Source organism: Gouania willdenowi, chromosome 14 (assembly GCF_900634775.1).
Source record: "Gouania willdenowi chromosome 14, fGouWil2.1, whole genome shotgun sequence".
Taxonomy (NCBI): domain Eukaryota; kingdom Metazoa; phylum Chordata; class Actinopteri; order Blenniiformes; family Gobiesocidae; genus Gouania; species Gouania willdenowi.
The window spans coordinates 32,648,859-32,670,404 of NC_041057.1; the positions used below are offsets into that span (position 1 = coordinate 32,648,859).

Below are 21,546 nucleotides of genomic sequence, written 5' to 3' on the forward strand. Positions count from 1 at the left end.
TTGTCAGCACAGAAACACAACTAAAACACACACTTGTTTCTGATACGGCACCGATGGCGTTTTCCCACTTTCACTGAAGTGGTGTAGCATTAGCATTAGCAACACTTGCTACATAACAAGGCAGCATATCAGTCTAGTAATTTCCATTTGTTTTTGAGGTTACACACTCATGTTAATAAAATCCTACTTAAGAAGTCTAATGAACCCCTCATTTCACACAGTTAGGACGAGGCCAGAAAACGAATATTGGGTTTTATCGGACTGTATCTAAAATCTCCGATACAAGCATTCCGATAAGTTTTTGTTGTTTTTGTCCCCGCCCTCAGTTGTTCCCACCATGTACAGACAGTAAAAAAATGCTGACTATTGTTCTCTGTTTGAGTGACACCACTTGATCAAGCCTTTTCTAACATTCCACACTACAAAATAAGTCATAAAAGTATGTATGATTTGTATTGGATTGATATCAGTATTGGCCAATACTAAAAGTTGCAATATCGGTATCGTATCGGAAGTGAAAAAGTTGACATCCCTACTTTGGATAATAATATCTTTTACAAGATAAAACGTTACTTCTTTGGTTACATTAAGCCTGAGTGATATGGACCAATATTCATCACTCAATGTTTTTCTTCTAAATGGTGATAGGTAATATAAACTCCATTAATTTTTTTATTTTTCCAATATAGTTTTTAATAATGGGTCAAAGCCAGTGGAGAAAAATGCCAAAAAGACCCTTTTATTAATCACTAGCAGCTTAATATCAATATTTTGTGCCACTTTTGGTTTTTTCCTTCCATAACGCTGAAATGTGTGTTTAAATTGTGCAGTGTTGGTTTTTTTAGGGCAGCTCTGAGTTACTGAAAGTAGTTTTTAAACCACTAGTTTTTAAATGACATTCAGGATGTGGTCCCTTAATCAAGTCCCAGTTGATTCCATTGCCAGTTTGTATTGCACTATATATACTCCTGAATCACTCCTGCTTGGTTTCACAGTGTTCTCCTGATGATCATCTTCTCTACTGACGGTGGTCATAATGTTATGGCTGTTAGCTTCACAGTGAACATCCATAGGCTCAGAGTTTAATGTGATTGTTTCCACTTCCTGTTTTTCCTTCCTCCTACTGGTCGCTGAGTAAAAGGCAGAGCCTCCGTGTCATGTGACTGACGTGTCGGAGGTCACACAGAGGTCACGGAGAAACGACCACATACCACATGCATCTAGGAAGCAGGAAGTACAGCCCGTCGTCATGGTTACTGTAGCAAGGAGGACATGTCTTCAGGCTAATCAGAGGATTGTTTTATGTGTGACGTCAACTGAAGGTCTTAAAGTGAACACACACACAGAGAACCTACACCCCGCTACTGCCACACACACCCCAAAGGGTCGTAGGCACGTTGGTGTAGTTACCACCCAAACCACTTCCTGTTGAGTCAAAGGCTGAACAGACAGGAAGCGGCAGCACTTCCTCAGATTATTGTGACACAGAACAGCTCCTCTCCATCGTCCTAATGGTTTGCTTCCCTTTTTCAGAGTGTTCAAGAAGTCCAGCCCCAACTGTAAGGTAAACACACACACACACACACACACACACACTCACACACACACACACACACACACACACACACACACACACACACACACACAGTTCAATTACAATTAATTACAATTACTGAGCCTGAAATAAATAACTTAACCTTGTGTTAGCTTTCTGTTAGCATCTCTAATGATAACAGGTCCTAAATCAACTAAAATACACTAAAAACTAATATCTATCATCTAATTTATTTCCTATCTATTGGTTTCATTGTTAGGCTTCCTAATCAATGAAAATATAGATTTTAATATTTTTAGTGTGGGCGTCTGAGCCTTTTTTTTGTCAGTACACCCTCTAGATTTATTGTTTTTTAAAATGGTAAAATGTGGGAAAACTTGATATTAACATATTTTAATAATAATTAAGTATATATGTGTAGAACTGTACATAGAATTGTAACATGGTTCCACAGTTTTACGTAAAAATTATAATTGACAATTTTTATAGAATTTTCATGGCAATTACAAAGTCAATTCAATTATCTGAACGCAATTACAATTTAATTACGATTACGACAACAACACATTTTTTAAAATTACAATTAAGCCATAATTGTAACTCATTGTTAATTAATGTTGTTTGAGATTGTGTGTGGTAAAGAATAATAATTTAATAATGACTAAATAATAATGCAAAAATGTAATTTAATCAGACATTTTTTATTCATCACTAGACATTTCATTGGACCCCATTTTAATCCCTGGCGACCCCACATGGGTCACAAGCCCAAAGCTGAAAAACACTGTACCCTTTGTCTGTTAAGGTGTCACAATATAGAATCAAAATACATTTGTGTTATTATGTCAGATTGAATTTAAAATCTAAGTAAAAGTTAAGGAGTTAAAAGAAAAGTTTTTAATTGTTTATCATTTGTTCATAAAATATTGATGAATAAGTTTGGGTGAAAAAATCTGCATTATTATTATAACCAAACAAAGTTGTCAAAGCAACACCAGGAGGCAATGCTCATCAATACTACAGCATACGTCAGGGGATTTTCAGAATAAGAGCAGCCACAACAGTCTGATAAAATAAGAGAGCGGTTAGTTTCCATGGTAACAATCTGGTTGGCAGGCAAAGTCTATATCTGTAAACGTGACTCCTAGTTACCAGAGTGACGGAGTCTGTTGCCATGGAGACTGTCCTAGTGACTGTGTTTTTTTTGTTTCTTCATATTGTCGTCGTCATTGATGAAGTCAGTTCACTAACCGGGGTCTGTGATTGGCTCACACAGGTGACGGTGTACCTGGGAAAGAGAGACTTTGTGGATCACCTGGACCACGTGGACCCTGTTGGTGAGTGGTGTCAGTCAGTGGAAGTGATGCAGCTGCTCTTCATCATCATCATCATCCTGTCCTGTGTGTTGATCGTTGCAGATGGAGTCATCCTGGTGGATCCAGAGTACCTGAAGGATAGGAAAGGTAAGAGATCTCTGTGAACACACACACACACACACACACACACACACACACACGCACACGCACACGCACACACACACACACGTCATGTGACTCATGTCATCTTAGTGTGTTAGGCTCCTTAATTCAGTGTAACTCCACAATATTTGCAGGGCTCACAGTTTATAAATATATAAATATATATTATATTTCCTATATTGTTTTTTCTCTGTAATGTATACAGGTCCATGTATGTAAATATCTTCTATTTTTTATTATGCTCATTTTATTTTGTTTTATTTTATTTATCTGCTGATGAAACTGTGCAAATTTCCTCTTTTTAGACATGTTTTTTTAAGAAAATAAATGTTTATTGAATATTCGGACATTTTTTTAATATTCCAGTAGACTTTGCTTTTCAAATAAAGCACAACAAAGTTTTTCATTTATATTAGCCCTTCAAACACTGCATGTTTTTTGATTGCATCGTTGCGTCACACGCTACCATTCGGCCTTGCTTTTAACTCACTCCACCGAAGGCCGAATGTTGCTTTTTTTTTGCAATATTTGGCCAAATATTGTTGGTTACCGAATATTTGGTGCATCCCTACCCAAAATTGTTTTATGTGACCCACATTGTTCCTGCTTGTATGTGCTCACTTCATACGTTTGACTTTAGGTTGCTTTACCTTCACATTTTTTTAGTAGGTAAACATGCCTTCACCTGTGCTAACGTAAACGCTTGTTTTATTTGCTCATTTAAATGTTTTCCACTAGCATGTATTATCTTAATGTGCTCATTTTACAAGCTAGTGGAGAAAATATACAAAGATAATATAGTCGGAAAAAATGCAGGCACTGCATTTTGGGAGAAAAAGTTGGTGCATTGCATTGTGGGGATTTGTGGTCCTCTAGAGCAGACATAGGCAACTGGCGGCCCGGGGGATACATGCAGCCCTCGGTCTAATTTTGTGCGGCCCCCAAATGCACAAAATGACAGAAAACAATGATAAAATATACAACATTGCAGAAAAACACTAAATTACAAGAGAAAAACAACTACAAACTACAATAAAAATGATCAAAACGACAACAGTAATACACAAAATGACTGCAAATACTTGTGTGCACACAAACACTCGTTGTGCACGTGCACAGAAACACGTGGTGCACACGCACACTCAAACTCTTGTGCGCACACACAATCACATGTTGCGCACACATAGCTCATAACTTGGTTTCATTCCCACCTCATGGACATGTTAAATATCCACCTTTTCTTCCTCCCTGATTCCACAGTCTTCGTCACGCTGACCTGCGCCTTTCGTTACGGCCGTGAGGACCTAGATGTGCTGGGTCTGTCTTTCCGGAAGGATCTGTACATCTCCACCTTCCAGGTCAGCAGTGCTTCCTCCTTGTGTGGAGGTTCTGTGAGTCCTGGTCGTAGCTGATGTTCCTCTGTGTCCTCAGGCCTTCCCTCCAGTCCCAGAGGAGAAGAAACCCAACAGTCGACTGCAGGAGAGACTGCTAAAGAAGCTGGGACAGCATGCACACCCCTTCTACTTCACTGTGAGTCAAACACAGACACGTGCACCCTCTCATCTGTGTTTGCTTTGATTCATCAGGTGAAAAGCTTTGCTCGAAACGGCAGCATTTAAAAGGAATATTAAATATTACTGTCAGCTGGAGACCAGAGGTTCTCAAACTTTTTTGTCTCAAGGACCAAGTTCCCTTTTTTTTATTTCTCAATCCTCGTCCCTCCTTTGTCCGACTTTAAAATTTTTCTTAGTAAACTATTTAAAAACAACTATACATCATAATGATGGAATGAATGAGTGATAACACATTTTAAAGATTCTCATTTTGTAAATTACAGGAAATAAACAGTATTTAGTGCAGTGGTTCATGACCCTATTTTGATATAAGAATATCTGTCGACCCCAAAGACATTTTTTTCTAGAATTATTTTTAATGAGATGTGAAAGTACAGAAATACAGTTGTTTTTATTTTTTTGTAAAGAATAATAATTAAAGGGGACATATTATTCTCCTCATTTTTCACCTTTTAAAACACTTCCCTTTGGTCTAAATGACATATCTGTGCTGGGGTCAAAACATAACATGAATCAAGCAACAGAGGAGGTTTCCCTCCCCCCCTCCCCCTCCCTTCCGCGGGAGACAACACAGCCTAATCAACCAGTGACATCACAAACTGAGAACATTTGAAACAGAGCTCTTTTCTTTGCGTTATAAGACTTATACAGACCACAAACAAACGACTGGAGGGGTCCCGACCCCAAGGTTGTAAAACACCAATTTAGTGGCTCCTGAATACATTTATTTCTATAGTTTTTATCATTTCTGTTCATCTCACACCTTGGGTGGGACCAAGACTGGCAAAGTATTTGTTAATTCTCCACTTTCTCTCCAGTTCCCCCTGTGGTGCCATCGCGTACCCCTAGGGGTACACGTACCCCCATTTGAGAAACACAGCTGTAGAGGAAGTGGAGACGTTTTTACACCCATCCTCAGTGACGCTTTAATGCTGTTTGTCTTTGCTGTACTGTTTCATTTCAGATCCCCCAAAACCTCCCCTGTTCAGTTACTCTACAGCCAGGCCCTGAGGACACTGGCAAGGTAACACACACACACACACACACACACACACACACACACACACACACACACACACACACACACACACACACACACACACACACACACCGTTCATCCACAGGTAGAGGATCGACTTCACCTGCTCAGATCATCCAGACACTCAAAGTGCGTTTACACCAAAAGTGATTTCAACGACTCTGGCAACTAGATTTATTTGAAAGTCATTATAAATGACGTTAAAGGGGACATATCATGGTTTTAAATCCTTCCTTTTTAGATATAAATCATACAGTTGTGGTCTATATAAAGCAGAACGGCTTGGGTCTGAATTCCTCATTATTATAGCTCCACCCCTTTTCTACCCCTTTTCTGATGTGCTTCTAAGAGCAACTCGTTTTGGTGCGGTCTCTTTAAATGCAAATGAGACACTTCATACCCCGCCCCCTCTCCAGGTTCAACTCCACCCTGCTCGGCCATTTTTGTAGTTTGATAGAAGAGATATGGCTATGTAGCGGCGCAGAAAAAGTTTATTCACACGTTATTTACACAATGTCAACAACGGAATACTTGTCCATCCAGCTTTACATGTTTGAGCCAGAGTCTGACCCAGCGGAGCGAGATGAAAATGAAGATGATGAACCTGCAGAACCCTAACAAGTGAGCTAACACAAGCACCGAGCTAACGCTAGCGCCAAGCTAACGTCACAAAATGCATTTTAATACAGACTTTTAGGAGACAAAAACGGCAAAATGAAATGACTAATGAAAACTTTAGACTTAAATTAAACCACGTAGGCCATATCATCAACGATCTAAAACGAGCACACAGCGCTAACATATAAAGACGGTGCAACTGCTAATGCTAACAAAACAATGACAGGGATGTCTTATCATCACACTTTTTAGCATTATTTACAGCTTACCGAAGTGCTTTGTTCGTCGTCTCCAATGATAGAAGGAATTGAACCCTCAATCAGACAAAGTCTTTCTGTAAATCCTTCTTTATACTGGTGGAGGTTGCTGAAGCAGTCATCCTTGAAGTGCTGCGTGCACACAAAAATGACCTTACCCACAGATGTGGGTACATTTTCATAAAAAATAAAACTCAACCAGGCACTTTGAAAAGGTTCTGATGCTGGGAGACGTTGTAATGAAGCGTGTGGGTTACTACATCCAACAAATATAAAAATAAAAATGGCGGATTGCTGGAAGTGTTGGGCCTGGAGACGATGTCCTAATTTGGCAGTTCCGCTGACGTTATTGTTCAAAAAACGTAATAGAGAATCGAAAAATCGAAACAGATTGAAAAATATTCAATTCAAGGATTCAAGGTTCTTTAATGTCAAATATGCCCCATGTTAAACATACAGCACAGATGAAATAGCAATCCCCCCCAACCCCCAGTGCAAACCTGCAGTGCATAAAAAGAGCACTTAAAACACACAACAAACACACAAAAAAAAAACAACTAGCAATACTATACAACAAATAACTTAACTAAAGACATAACAAATAACAAATAACGAACAACAATGAGGTAGAATGTGGATAAATTACTATGAGGTAGAATATAAATAAATTACAGTATTAATAATATAAACAGAGTGCAGATGAAGTTAAAAAGTGAGGTAGTGTGCAAATAGCATAACAATACAATGACGGCTGTGCAGAGTTTAGGGTGCGTGAATTAGTGGAGCACGCAGGGGGTGGAGGTGGAGGGGGGTGATGCCAGGTCCTGTAGGGGCAGACTGTGGCAGGATGAAGGGGGGGGGTGGAGGGCAGAGGGGGCAGAGGGGTGAAGGAGGGTAGACAACTGAGGGCGGAGGGGGGATGGAGGCAGGGGCAGGAAAGGGAAAGGGGATGAGTGGACGAATGGGAGGGAGAGCAGGGAGGGAGTTGAGTCTCCTGACAGCCTGGTGGAATAAACTGTTCTTGAGCCTGCTCGTTCGAGCACGGAGACTCTGCAGTCTCCTCCCAGATGGCAGCAGGCTGAAGAGGCTGTAGGACGGGTGGGTGGGGTCACCTGCAATCCTGGTGGCTTTGCGGGTGAGACGTGAATTGTAAATGTCCAGAAGGGGGGGAAGAGAGACACCAATGATCTTCTCAGCTGTTCTCACGATGCGCTGCAGAGACTTACGGCAGGACACGGTGCAAGCGCCGTACCACACGGTGATGCAGCTGGACATGATGCTCTCAATGGTGCCACTGTAGAATGTGTGCATGATGGAGGATGGGGCTCTTGCTCTCCTCAGTTTGCGGAGGAAGTAGAGGCGCTGATTAGCTTTTTTGGCCAGTGATGCAGAGTTGAGGCACCAGGACAGGTCTTCGGAGATGTGCACACCCAGGAACTTGGTGCTGCTCACCCTCTCCACTGCAGCACCATCGATGGTCAGAGGAGCATGCTGGGTGTGCGTTCTCCTGAAGTCCACAACGATCTCCTTCGTCTTCTCCACGTTCAGATGGAGATTATTGTCCTTGCACCACGAGGCCAGCCTGCTCACCTCACTCCTGTAGATTGACTCATCGTTGTTGTTGATGAGACCCACCACAGTCGTGTCGTCCGCGAACTTAATGAAGAGGTTGGAGCTGGAAGATGGGGCGCAGTCATGGGTCAGCAGAGTGAAGAGGAGGGGGCTCAGCACACATCCTTGGGGGGCCCCCGTGTTCATCATGATGGTGCTGGAGGTGTTACTGCCGACCCGAACTGCCTGTGGTCTCCCTGTCAGGAAGTCCAGCAGCCAGTTGCACATGGGGGTGCTTAGGCCCAGGTTGTCCAGTTTGTGGATGAGCTGCTGCGGGATGATGGTGTTGAATGCTGAGCTGAAGTCGATGAACAGCATTCTGACGTGGGCGTCCTTGGTCTCCAGGTGGGTGAGGGCTGAGTGGAGGGCAGTGGAGATGGCGTCGTCGGTCGATCGGTTAGGCCGATATGCAAACTGGTAGGGGTCCAGGGTGGAGGGGAGGGCAGACTTGATGTGCTGCATGACCAGCCGCTCGAAGCACTTCATGAGGATGGGGGTTAGTGCGACCGGGCGGTAGTCATTGTAGCAGGATGGAGTCGGCTTCTTGGGGACCGGGATGATGGTGGTGGCTTTGAAGCATGTGGGGACAACAGCTTGGCTCAGTGACGAGTTGTAGATGTCGGTGAGGACATCTGTGAGCTCCTCTGCACAGTCTCTCAGGACACGACCTGGGATGTTGTCGGGACCTGGCGCTTTCCGTGCGTTTGTTCTCTGGAGGGATCGCTTCACGCTATCCCGGGAAAGCGTCAGTACCTGGTCGCCAGGAGAAGGTGGCGTCTTCTGTGCTGGGGTGCTGTTGTCTGCCTCAAAACGAGCAAAGAAGTTGTTGAGGTTGTTTAGCAGAGAGGTGGAGCTGTCACAGGTCTGCGGAGGGGGCTTGTAGTCCGTGATGGTCTGGACCCCCCGCCACAGGTTCCTGGTGTCTCTGCTGTCGGTGAACCGGTCTGCGAGCCTCCTGGAGTATTTCCTCCTGGCCAATCTGATGCCTCGTGACAGGTTGGCCCTGGCAGTCCTTAGGCCCCCCGCGTCCCCAGCTCTGAAGGCAGTGTTCCTGGCCTTCAGGAGCCTATGGACTTCACCTGTCAGCCATGGCTTCTGATTGGCCCGAATGGTGAAGGTCTTGGTGACCGTGACATCGTCCATGCACTTTTCCATGTAGGACGTGACGGTCTCTGTGTACTCCTGGAGGTCGGTGATGTTATTGTTGGTGGCTGCTTGTTTGAACATACTCCAGTCAGTGGTGGAAAAGCAGTCCTGGAGTGCTTCTGTGGACCCCTCAGGCCACACCCGTACCTGCTTCCTAACTGGTTTGATGGCTTTAACCAGTGGCCTGTATGCTGGCATTAGCATAACAGTGGAGTGGTCTGAGGCTCCGAGGTGGGGGAGGGGGAGGGCTTTGTAGGCCCCTTTGTTTACAGTGTAAACATTGTCCAGAATATTATTACCTCTAGTGGGAAACTTGATGTGGCCATGAAGTTGTGGAAGCACACTCTTGGGGTTCGCATGGTTGAACAGAATATAAAGATATCAACGGAGCACCTGAAGAGATTAATTTGAACTTTTCTGTGCTTCTAAACAATCTAAATATACATCAAAATGCATTTAAGGGCTAAAAAAGTGGATTTAGCATGATATGTCCCCTTTCAGTGACCTCTCTTCAAGCGACGCAATTCCAGCGACTCAATCGCAGTCTGATCCACTGGAAGTAACTTCAAGTGCCGCTGTGTTGCGACATGCAATGGACAATGACTTTCTCCTTATGTCACTTCCTCGTTTGTCACGTCACTGAAAACTGAGCCAGAAGCAGGTTTTGACGTTGGCGGGGTAAACGAAATGAGCAAAAAGTGCGACAAGGTTCAAGCAACTCATCCCCGGCGATTTAAGCAACTATAGTGACTGAAATGACGTTGGGTGTGAACTTCACCTTCACACATCACCAGGGTTTCAGGGACAATAAATATGAAATGATTAACGATTAAAAACATAATCTAATAAAATACTTATTTAGTTTAATGTAAAGGTAGATCTGTGTATTGATATGAAGGCATATATACATACAAATCTGTACATGTAAACATACATGTACAGATTGACAACAACAGGATTCAGACTGAAACGACTCCATCTGGTTTAAACTGAGATTTATTTCTTCTATTTATTCATTTATAATGAATTAATTAATTTTTGTTTCCTTTCTTTACCCCTTCCCTCCCATTGCCCACCCACGCGCGTGCAAACACTGTGTGCATTTCTAAATATCCACTTCTCACCTACAGTCTTATTGTACTGTGTATGTACTGTTATGTTTGTGTATCACGTATTAAGATTGTTTTTGTTTTCGTCGTGTCTTGTCTTGTGTAGTATAAAATAAAATAGAAATAAGAAAAGACGTGTAAACTACGTCAGAAATGACACTTTCTTACATCATCAGTTTGACTTTAGTTACACAAACCCGTTTCCTGTAATATCTTTGAGATGAACTTTTTACACCGTCGCAGAGATTTAAACCCTAAACATCATTTACTTTATTTTAATGACTGTAAGTGTACATTTTATGATATAATATCCATAAATAAAAGATGGGTGTCATTGGGATTGTTTTTTTTGACTGATTATTTGTTGAGGGCAGAAATATTCAGTGTGTTGAACTGCACAATGTGTGGTTTGAAACTTTTTTTTTTTAAAGGTGGAAATGTGAGTTAGATGTTTAAAATTATTAGATATCAGATCAAAAACCTTCTCTGTGCTGTCAGCGCCCTCTAAAGGCTGATGGCTGAACCTGCACATGCTGATAATTCCTTGTTCCATAGAGCAGTGTTTCCCAACCAGGGTTACGCATACCCCTAGGGGTACGTGAGCACATTGCAGAGGGTACGTGGAAAAATTCAGAATTTATTTTTAAGATAAAAAATATTCTCAGTCATTTCATAAGTTCGTCAATAAAATGATACGTGTGTGCAATGACTTGTTTTTAAAGTTTAAATGCCTGTTTAAAGAGGACATATTCAAAGAAGCTCATTTTGTGGTAAATTTAGTACATTTTATTTATAACACAGGCAGGTTAATGATTTGTTTTGTATTTATATCATTATTATTTTAATTTTTTTTCTAATTTGAACTTTATTATTTGTCTTTAATAACAATATAATCATAATATATTAGTATTAATAATACAAACGTTCACTGTAATATTATTTCTTATATTTATCACTTTTATTGCCTTGAAGGCAACATAATTTTATGTTTAATTTGAGTTAAATAAGAAGATAATGGCTGAATATTAATTGTTCAATTTAGGAAGATGAAATAAAATGAATTGTGTTAATAATTCAGTTGTTATGTTCTACTTTTGGAGAATCATGAACACGTATGAGTGAGGGGGTACTCATGGTATGACAAAAGGCTCAAGGGGAACACAAGACAAGAAAGGTTGGGAACCACTGCCATAGAGAGATATAATAATGATAATAATTTATTCATCTCACTGTGGGGAAATTTACTGTCATTACAGGCAACACACAGAAAAACACAAAAGACACCTGAAGAATAGTGCAGTGTAGATAAATAGAATAAACAATAGGAGCTACTATATGTATAAATATAAATAGGAAAAATAATATATAAAGGATAAAGATAAATATACATATTTACAGGTGGGGGCAAGGAGAGATGTCCTAGACTGTTTTATTATATTATATTGTTTTAGTTCTGTGCCTAATGAAGTGGCTCAGAGCTGCTGACGGAGGTGTCAAACACACGTGTGTGCGCGTGCGTGTGTGCGCGTGCGTCACTTGACTGGGCTCCAGGCGGTGGATCTTTGATGTTGTCACATGTTCTTCCTACAGCAGAACAAATAAAGGTGCATCGATTGTGAACTTTGTGTGTGTGTGTGTGTGTGTGTGTGCGTCCGCGTGCGCAGGCCTGCGGCGTGGACTTTGAGATCAGAGCGTTCTGTGCCAAGACGATAGAGGAGAAGATTCACAAGAGGTGAGTTGATCTTTTCGTATTTACTGCATCACGTGATCGCAAACGGAAACACTTCATCAAATAAACACAAGACATCACAGTGATATCTGGGCTCAGCATCTCAACATTTCATTTCTCACTATATACTTTTTTTTTTATGGGCGTTGCATTTATTTTTGTTGATTTAACGAGGGTGACCATATTTTGATTTCTGAAAAAGAGGATATTAGTTGACTTTTTTTTTTTAATATATTTACCTTATAATGTAAAAATACAATATAGTAGATAAATAACTTGTTATTGTCCATAAGGTTTAAAAAATATTTTTCCTCTTTACAACAAGACTTAAAAACATCTAGAATTAGTGTTGACTCGTCAATCACATTTATTATGTATTATAACAATCCGTTCTTGAAAAATCTCATATATGTCTTATTAAAATCTCTATCATTGAAACTACACACTTCACTATATAACTATATAACACATCGTCCAATGCTGACTCAGCTTTATTTTATCGTAGTCATCACAATAATTATTATTACACATGGTTCACCTATAAAGTATTTCTATGCAGCAGCTCCTCAGGAGTTGTGTGTGTGTGTGTGTGTGTGTGTGCAGAAACTCTGTGCGTCTGGTCATAAGGAAAGTGCAGTATGCTCCAGAGAAGCCGGGCCCTCAGCCCATGGTGGAGACCACTCGCAGCTTCCTGATGTCGGACAGATCGCTGCACCTGGAAGCTTCTTTGGACAAGGAGGTGGGGTCTGAGTCACCCTGTAGGGGGCGTGTCCTGTAGTCTGTGTGTCTAGTGCAAAAAGAGCGACTGATTTCTAATCTGATTAGTTGAACAGTTAAAGAAGCTCATGTTGGTTAAAGAACAGACCTCTGAGGTTCTGCAGGTACTGACCCATGTTTCCCATGATGCACTGCTGCAGCTTTACTACCACGGAGAGCCAATCAGCGTCAACGTCCACGTCACCAACAACTCCACCAAAACTGTGAAGAGAGTGAAGATCTCTGGTGTGTTCTGATTCTTGTTCTTTCTCTGTTATTGTTCTGGTTCTGTCGCCTAATGTGTGTGTGTGTGTGTGTGTGTGTGTGTGTGTGTGTGTGTGTGTGTGTGTGTGTGTGTGTGTGTGTGTGTGTGTGTGTGTGTGTGTGTGTGTGTGTGTGTGTGTGTGTGTGTGTGTGTGTGTGTGTGTGTGTGTGTGTGTGTGTGTGTGTGTGTGTGTCTTTGCAGTGCGTCAGTACGCAGACATCTGCCTGTTCAGCACTGCCCAGTACAAATGTCCTGTGGCTCAACTGGAAGCAGAGTAAGTCCTGGTATCTTTATCTTTCTGTAGGCTGAGAGAGGCAGGAGGTTAACGGCCATATTTGTTACCATAGCGACCAGGTGTCCTCCAGCTCCACCTTCTGTAAGGTGTACACTCTGACCCCCACGCTGGACAAGAACCGAGAGAAGAGAGGACTCGCTCTGGATGGGAAACTGAAGCATGAGGACACCAACCTGGCCTCGTCCACCATGTAACACACACACACACACACACACACACACACACACACACACACACACACACACACACACACACACACACACACACACACACACATCTCTGACCTCATCCTCTGTGTGTTTCAGTGTGAAGGACGTCACCAACAAGGAGGTTTTGGGAATTTTGGTTTCCTACAGAGTCAAAGTAAAGCTTGTGGTGTCTAGAGGAGGGTACGTAACACACACACACACACAAATATACATTGTGCGTATGGAATGTGTGTGTTTGGATCCTGAGGCAGATTGTGTTCCACTTTGGTTACTGTGTTGGTCTGAATCTGGTTCCTCAGTGAAACACACTGGCCCTCATTTATGAACCTTGGGTGAAAATGGGTGTAAATCTGAGTTCACATTGTATCATACGACAGCACCAACTCAGGGGCGGGGCTTCCAGTAAAAAGTGACCATAAAAAGCTGTAAATGGACTGATATGCAGACGTGGGACAGTGAGGAGGAGACTTAATGTAGACATGGAAACTAGTCCATTGAAACTGATCAGAATATGCGGAAATATACAAAAACCCTCATTAACAGGAGTACATCAGCCGTCCTACCTGCCTGTTCATAACAAGTAGTTATAAACATCTAGAGACTTAATGATTTTAGGTTTTCTTTTGTTTATACACTGGGTTTTTCTATCAGATATGTATAAATATCTGGCCATTGAACATCTGACCAGGAGCACACATCAGATGACTAGTTTTCAGGAATGTCACATGGGTCCCTCAATCATTCACCTGTACTTAATGTGAGTTTCCTTAAATAAGCGGCCACGTCCTCAGGTGACAATCTTTCTACATACTACAAACTATTTACGAGCTTTAACAGCAGTTCATTCATTACCATTTTTTAAGCCTCACATATGTAAACAACATGGTCAGTCACGTGTTCCGCTCATTCTCCAAGTTAAAACGTATTAAAAACCAGTTGAGGAGCACAGTGGGACAGGAGAGACTGAGTCTACTTAACTTATGTTGTCTATAGAGAATGAGAGAGCAAAGAAAATGGACATACAGAGCAACGTGGACGAGTTCACGGAGCGCAAGGCTCGTCGTATGTCCTTCAAATAGTGCTGAGTAGGTCTATAGTACTTCATTTTAAATAGTGTTAGTGAACATGTGGGCCACTGTGTTAGTTTTACTAAACTTTAGTGGGTGTCAAAATGATGTGGTCGCTATCCGTGGTGCTGAACTGCTTTGAATTTGTTAGTGACCATCCTAATGTTTTTGTTGTTCTCTTGTTTTGTTATATTTCATGTCCGTTTGATGGACTTTATAATGACATAGTCGCTCTACGTGGTGTTGAAGCGTGTAAGCCCCGCTATTGCGGGCATGTGTATGTTGGAAAATGATGTTATCATGAGCTTTATTATTTGGGTTTAAAGGGCCCTGTCATTTGCCCCGCCCCCAGCCCGGCTCTGATTTGTTCTGCTACTGCACCAATGTGTGGTTTATGAAACATTCTTATCTGACCAATCCCAGCGTACCAATAATCAGGTGTTGATAAATTTGGTGGCTGAATTCCATCATCATTAACATGTTCCGTCCTCTTTTTATGAGGCCCCGCCCACTTACAAGATGAAAATCAGCATCCCCACATCTGAATTGGAGTAAAACAAAAATATGCTTTTTGAATGTGTGAAAACTGGACTTAAAGGAGCTCATTTAAACACTCTGTGGAATCAGCTACTGAGCAGGTGACGTCTGCCCCCCTGTGTGCGCTGAGAACAACTTCAACACAGAGATCATGGAGAGACACACGGATATGAAGTTTATATCGACATCAATAACATGAAAAAAATGAACGATCGAAACCTTTAAAAAAGCCTTAAGAATGACTAAATGTTGTTTGTCTCTGTTTATTATGCCTTCAGCTAATTTCACTCATAATTAATCACATTACTGATTAAATACTGCAGCACTTTTATTAAGGTTTATGGTACACTTGACATTTTAAAAGCATGAATAAGGTCATATTTCCTCTGTGCACATCAAAAGGCTTCATGTACCAATGCAATGTAGTGGAAAAAGTGATCAGGCTTAAAATAATGTCATACATTTTCTCTGGTGTTCAGCAGCGTTCCCCCAGTCCAAGACGGAGCACAGCAGCGCTGCGTCCCCTGTGGGCTTGTTCACTGTGTGAACCCATACACTCCTGTTCAGACATTTATCAGCGGTGTTATATGGTTAAAGTTACTACGTAAGCTTTTTTGAAATAATTTTTATTTTCTTTTAATAATGCATTTTGATCTGTTCTGGATGTGTCTGATTATTCTTAAAAGAAGCTGAGGCTTGTTTCATATTTTATTCTCAGTCTCACACACATATTGCTGCTGCACCACTAATCTACACTCTCAGATTTGTTTACACGAGGTCAGACCTGACGTGAGATCTGATCGTAGCGTACCCTCACGTCAAAATTGATAAATACCAAAGCTTGCGTGAATTTGGTCAAACGCACGTTGTACGCCCAGATCTGAACTTACAAACAGTTGATAAATAAGGGCCATGATGTGAATGTGGAATGTGTGCATTTGGATCCTGAGGCAAATCATGTTCCAGTTTGGTTATTGTGCTGGTCTGGATCTGGTTCTTTAGTGTAACACGTTATGTTCTGTGTCTGTTATTAACCTGTTAGCATCCTGTTGCTAACACTGTGTTTCCTTGTAGTGATGTATCTGTGGAGCTGCCGTTCATCCTGATGCATCCCAAACCAGTGGATCTGCCCTTGTCCCGCCCACAGTCAGGTAAACCTGCAGGGGGCGCCCCCCACACCTGAGCCTGTTCCCTTTAAGACAAAGCCTCACCTGTGTTTTTTTTAAATTTTTTATAGCTGTGCCAGAAATGGACCCGCCCATCGACACCAATTTAATAGAGTTCGATACAAAGTGAGTACGAGTGGGGGTGGGGCCTATTCTCCTGTTTCCTGTTTGGGGGCGTGTCCTAACCGATGACGGTTTCGCCCCTTTAGCAGTGTCTCCCAGGACGACGACTTCGTCTTCGAAGACTTTGCCCGTCTGCGACTCAAGGGCGCTGTTGACGACAAGGACGAGGACTGCTAGGAGACTCCGCCTCCTTAATACGCTTGCTTCGACGCACACACACACACACATTTACACACACGCGTCACATTCCTGGAGGAGGCGGGCTCAGAGGACGTACGTCTTGTTCCACCTGTTTTCTTTTCTTCCATCTGTCGTCAGTCTGTGCAGCGTTAGTCTTTACCGTCTGAGAGCCAAGCAGCACACACACACACATGCACACGCACACACACACACACACACTATGAGTGTGTGATGTCACCAGCATCGCTCACCTCCTGAAGAATGAAACAAACTGGGATTGAAGGAGCATCTTACATCAGCTCTGTGAGTAACTCCGCCCCCTAATTAGGCCTTGATGGTGATTGGTCAGGTTTAAAGTTTGAATCTAGAAAGCCTGAATCTGATCCCAGCGGTCCCATTCCTCCGTGTGTCAAACTAAAGCTTAACTGTGCATCCTGGTGCTCATCGCTGGATAAATCAGTCAATCACAGTCAGAGGGGCGGGGCCACTGTAATTCACTGACCAATCAAGGCGCTCCTTCAGTCCGTTGTTTTTTTAAAGACGGGAGCACCTTTAAAGGTTTCCGTCGGTGATGTTTTCTCAGGAGTTGAACGAAGAACCTCGCGTTTGTTCCGTAGACGAATAAAGTTTCATCGTCTCGACTGTAAAACTCGACTCTTTCTCTATAAATCTGACATTTTAGTTTGGGTTCTCAGTCATGTGACGCGCCTGCAAACGTAGAACCGTAGAGGATAGAACGCTCGTTGGCCTCAGACAGTTGGAGGGAAACGTCGACACTTATTGTTTTTTCAGCTTTGTGTGTAAACAATCAAGCTGCCATTATTTCCCACGGTTTTTCTCGTGCCTTTAACGCCTCACTGCTGCCAAACGGTCGTTTAACCTCATCTCACATTTCCACTGCGACTTTAAAGACCCTCAAAGGCCAAAATGTTCCACTTTCTACAATAAAAACTCCCTCAAATATCCCATAATAACTCTTAAAAGATCTAATTTAATTCAAGAATGAAGATTTTCACTGATGGGTCGTCTGGTTTTCAACAAGATTAATGTTTAAAGGGGAAAAACAAAAAAATCTATTTTTATTAAAATTCATACAAAAAAACCAACGTAGGTTTTATTATTGGCCTTTTTTCAGTTATTGTGCATTGATTTATGACTTTAAATATTTTTGGCTTCTCATGAAAACATTTGTATTTTTTTTTTTACTTCCATCATTCCATCCTCGTAAAACATTTGAAGTTTGGAAAACATCCAAAGTCGATGATCTGAGGCCAACATTACAAAGTGTTCCTAATGTTTTGACTGCTGTTGTAAATGTGAACACGTGCCACGCCACCAAACCCTGCCCCCTTTCTGTGTTGCCCCACCTTTTTTTGTTGGGCACAACCACTCTGCATTTTAGTTTGAAAATCTTTACGTCACATCTGTGTGTGGGACTCTCCCATTGGACGAGAATCTTTGCTCAACCCCTTTTTGTCAAAATAACAAAGGTTTTTGGTGTTGAATCTGTTTTTTTCTAAATTGTTAAATTATAGATTCCAATGCAACATAATTTTTTTGGTATGTTTAACTACGTTAGATCTGCCAAACGTTTCCTCGCTCGCATGTTTGTTCTGTTTGGGTTGGATTTCCATGCAGTGCTGTGAATCGTACGAGCTGTGATTCGTCTGTTCGTCGTGCGTCTTTTGGCTAACTCCGCTACGAGTGTGAGAAACACGTGATCCCTGCAGGCGGCAGCGGCAATGGAGAGCTGATTCTCCTGCTTCAGATTATTATTATTATTATAATTATTATAGTGACGTTTATTCTTCTGCTGTATCATCACTGCGATAATGATTATCTCTCATAATCATCTGAAAGTCTGTTTTGTTTTTCATGTATTTTTTTATTTGGAGAGTTTTATTTTAGTTTTCTTTTTATTATTAAAGTTGAAATGACCTAATGCACAACATTCTCAGTTTCTATTTGTTGATGAAAGTTCAAAGTTCAAAGTCAAAGTCAGCTTTATTGTCAATTCCTTTGCATGCACAAACATACAAGGGAATCGAGAAGACGTTTCTCACTTCCCACGGTGAACAGATAAAGTGCTCAGGCACAACAGAAAAGACATTCCTATACTAAAGGTAGACATACCATTTTTACAACAGATAAAACATTTACTAATACCATCCATCTTCTCCCGCTTAGCCATTTCCGGGTCGCGGGGGCAGCATCCTCAGTAGGGAGGCCCAGACTTCCCTCTCCCCGGCCACTTCCTCCAGCTCTTCCGGGGGGACCCCGAGACGTTCCCAGGCCAGCCGAGAGACAGTCTCTCCAGCGTGTCCTGGGTCTTCCCCGGGGGGTCTTCAGGGGGCATCCTAATTAGGTGCCCGAGCCACCTCATCTGGCTCTTCTCGATGCGGAGGAGCAGCGACTCTACTTTGAGCCCCTCCCGAATGACTGAGCTTCTCACCCTATCTCTAAGGGAGAGCCCAGCCACCCTACGGAGGAAACTCTATTCGGCCGCTTGTACCCGTGATCTTGTTCTTTTGGTCATGACCCAAAGTTCATGACCATAGGTGAGGGTTGGAACGTAGACTGACCTGTAAATCGAGAGCTTCGCTTTTTGGCTCAGCTCCCTTTTCACAATGACGGACTGGTGCAGACTCTGCATCACTGCAGACGCCGCACCAATCCGCCTGTCGATCTCTCGCTCCATCCTTCCCTCACTCGTGAACAAGACCCCGAGGTACTTGAACTCCTCCACCTGGGGCAGAACCTCATCTCCAACCCGGAGAAGGCACTCCACCTTTTTCCGGTCGAGAACCGATCCAGTGAGAGTTGAAGGTCACGGTATGTTGGAGCCAACAGGACCACATCATCTGCAAAAAGCAGTGATGCAATACTGAGGCCCCCGAACCGGACCCCATCAACGCCCTGACTGCGCCTAGAAATTCTGTCCATAAAAGTTATGAACAGAATCAATGACAAAGGGCAGCCCTGGCGGAGTCCAACCCTCACCGGAAACGATTTTGACTTACTGCCGGCAATGCGGACCAGAATCTGACTCCGGTCATACAGGGAACGAACAGCTCCTATCAGGAGGTTCGATACCCCATACTCCTGGAGGACCCCCCACAGGAATCCCCGAGGGACACGGTCAAATGCCTTTTCCAGGTCCACAAAACACATGTGGACTGGTTGGGCAAATTCCCATGACCCCTCAAGGACCCTGCTGAGGGTGTAGAGCTGGTCCACAGTTCCACGGCCAGGACGAAAACCACATTGCTCCTCCTGAATCCGAGGTTCAACTATCCGGCGGACCCTCCTCTCCAGTACCCCTGAATAGACCTTACCGGGAAGGCTGAGGAGTGTGATCCCTCTATAATTGGAACACACCCTCCGGTCCCCTTTCTTAGAAAGGGGGACCACCACCCCGGTCTGCCAATCCAGAGGCACTGCCCCCGATGTCCACGCGATGTTGCAGAGTCGTGTCAGCCATGACAGCCCCACAACATCCAGGGCCTTGAGGAACTCCGGGCGGATCTCATCCACCCCCGGAGCCCTGCCACCAAGAAGCTTTTTAACCACCTCGGCAACCTCAGCCCCAGAGATAGGAGAGCCCACTCTCGGGTCCCTGGGCCCTGCTTCCTGATTGGAAGGCGTGTTGGTGGGATTGAGGAGGTCTTCGAAGTATTCCCCCCACCGATCCCCAACGTCTCGAGTCTAGGTCAGCAGCGTACCATCCGCACCATACATAGTGTTGATGGTGCACTGCTTCCCCCTCCTGAGACGCCGGATAGTGGTCCAGAATCTCTTCGAAGCCATCCGGAAGTTGTTCTCCATGGCCTCACCAAACACCTCCCATGTCCGGGCTTTTGCCTCGGCGACCGCCGTGGCTGCACTCCGCTTGGCCCGTCGGTACCTGTCTGCTGCCTCCGGAGTCCCACAGGCCAAAAAGGCCCGGTAGGACTTCTTCTTCAGCTTGACGGCATCCCTCACCCCCGGTGTCCACCAACGGGTTCGGGTATTGCCGCCACGACAGGCACCGACTACCTTGCGGCCACAGCACCGATCAGCCGCCTCAGCAACCGAGGCACGGAACATGGCCCACTCGGACTCAATGTCCCCCGCCTCCTCCGAGACATGGTTGAAGTTTTCCCGGAGGTGGGAGTTGAAGCTCCTTCTGACGGGAGACTCTGCCAGGTGTTCCCAGCAGACCCTCACTATACGTTTGGGTCTGCCGGGTCTAACCGGCATCCTCCCCCGCCATTGGAGCCAACTCACCACCAGGTGGTGATCAGTTGACAGCTCCGCCCCTCTCTTTACCCGAGTGTCCAAGACATGCGGCCGCGAGTCCGATGACACGACTACGAAGTCGATCATCGAACTGCGGCCTAGGGTGTCCTGGTGCCAAGTGCACATATGGACACCCTTATGCTTGAACATGGTGTTTTAGTATTTGGTATTAGTAAATGTTTGTCCATAACAAACATTTACTAATACCAAATACTAAAACTAATACTAATATATAAATACAGTGTGTAGGTGGGAGTAGCAGCATGAGTTCCTATATAGTTTATGATAGTGCAAAGGCAAAACGGTCTTGGGGGCATAAAAAAATTCTGTATATACAGTAGTAGTGCAAGAGTGATAGTACAAAGAGCCGTCAGTAAAACAGTAATAAATAACAGCATTTTCAGTCTTTTTGCTATTTTGGTGGGGGGGGGGGGATTCAGCTGGTGGATATGATTGAGGTGACAGAGGGGAGAGAGTTCAGCTTCCTGACAGCTTGGTGGATGAAGCTGTTGGTGAGTCTGGTGGAGCGGGCACGGAGGCTCCTATACCTTCTC

General features: G+C 43.4%; 2 protein-coding genes across 3 annotated transcripts in view; both read left to right on the forward strand.

The window, feature by feature from the left end:
- LOC114475491 (arrestin red cell) overlaps positions 1-18,219 on the forward strand; it is a 36,314-nt gene extending 18,095 nt beyond the window's left edge. Inside the window, exons 2-16 of one of the 2 annotated variants that reach the window (XM_028466342.1) lie at positions 1,534-1,564; positions 2,832-2,892; positions 2,974-3,018; positions 4,294-4,391; positions 4,465-4,563; positions 5,572-5,631; positions 12,052-12,119; positions 12,720-12,855; positions 13,034-13,118; positions 13,339-13,411; positions 13,485-13,622; positions 13,738-13,821; positions 16,320-16,396; positions 16,483-16,537; positions 16,621-18,219. In XM_028466342.1, the coding sequence (XP_028322143.1) occupies positions 1,534-1,564; positions 2,832-2,892; positions 2,974-3,018; positions 4,294-4,391; positions 4,465-4,563; positions 5,572-5,631; positions 12,052-12,119; positions 12,720-12,855; positions 13,034-13,118; positions 13,339-13,411; positions 13,485-13,622; positions 13,738-13,821; positions 16,320-16,396; positions 16,483-16,537; positions 16,621-16,711 (1,201 nt within the window). In that variant the 3' untranslated portion in view covers positions 16,712-18,219. The remainder of the gene's footprint in view (positions 1-1,533; positions 1,565-2,831; positions 2,893-2,973; positions 3,019-4,293; positions 4,392-4,464; positions 4,564-5,571; positions 5,632-12,051; positions 12,120-12,719; positions 12,856-13,033; positions 13,119-13,338; positions 13,412-13,484; positions 13,623-13,737; positions 13,822-16,319; positions 16,397-16,482; positions 16,538-16,620) is intronic. The other variant, XM_028466343.1, reaches the window with a different exon arrangement.
- LOC114475289 (arrestin red cell-like) lies at positions 9,966-16,711 on the forward strand. The gene is made up of 10 exons (XM_028465979.1): positions 9,966-9,986; positions 12,052-12,119; positions 12,720-12,855; positions 12,998-13,118; positions 13,370-13,421; positions 13,485-13,622; positions 13,738-13,821; positions 16,320-16,396; positions 16,483-16,537; positions 16,621-16,711. The coding sequence occupies exons 1-10, from the start codon at positions 9,966-9,968 to the stop codon at positions 16,709-16,711; spliced, it is 843 nt and encodes a 280-aa protein (XP_028321780.1).
- Positions 18,220-21,546: the final 3,327 nt, after the last annotated feature.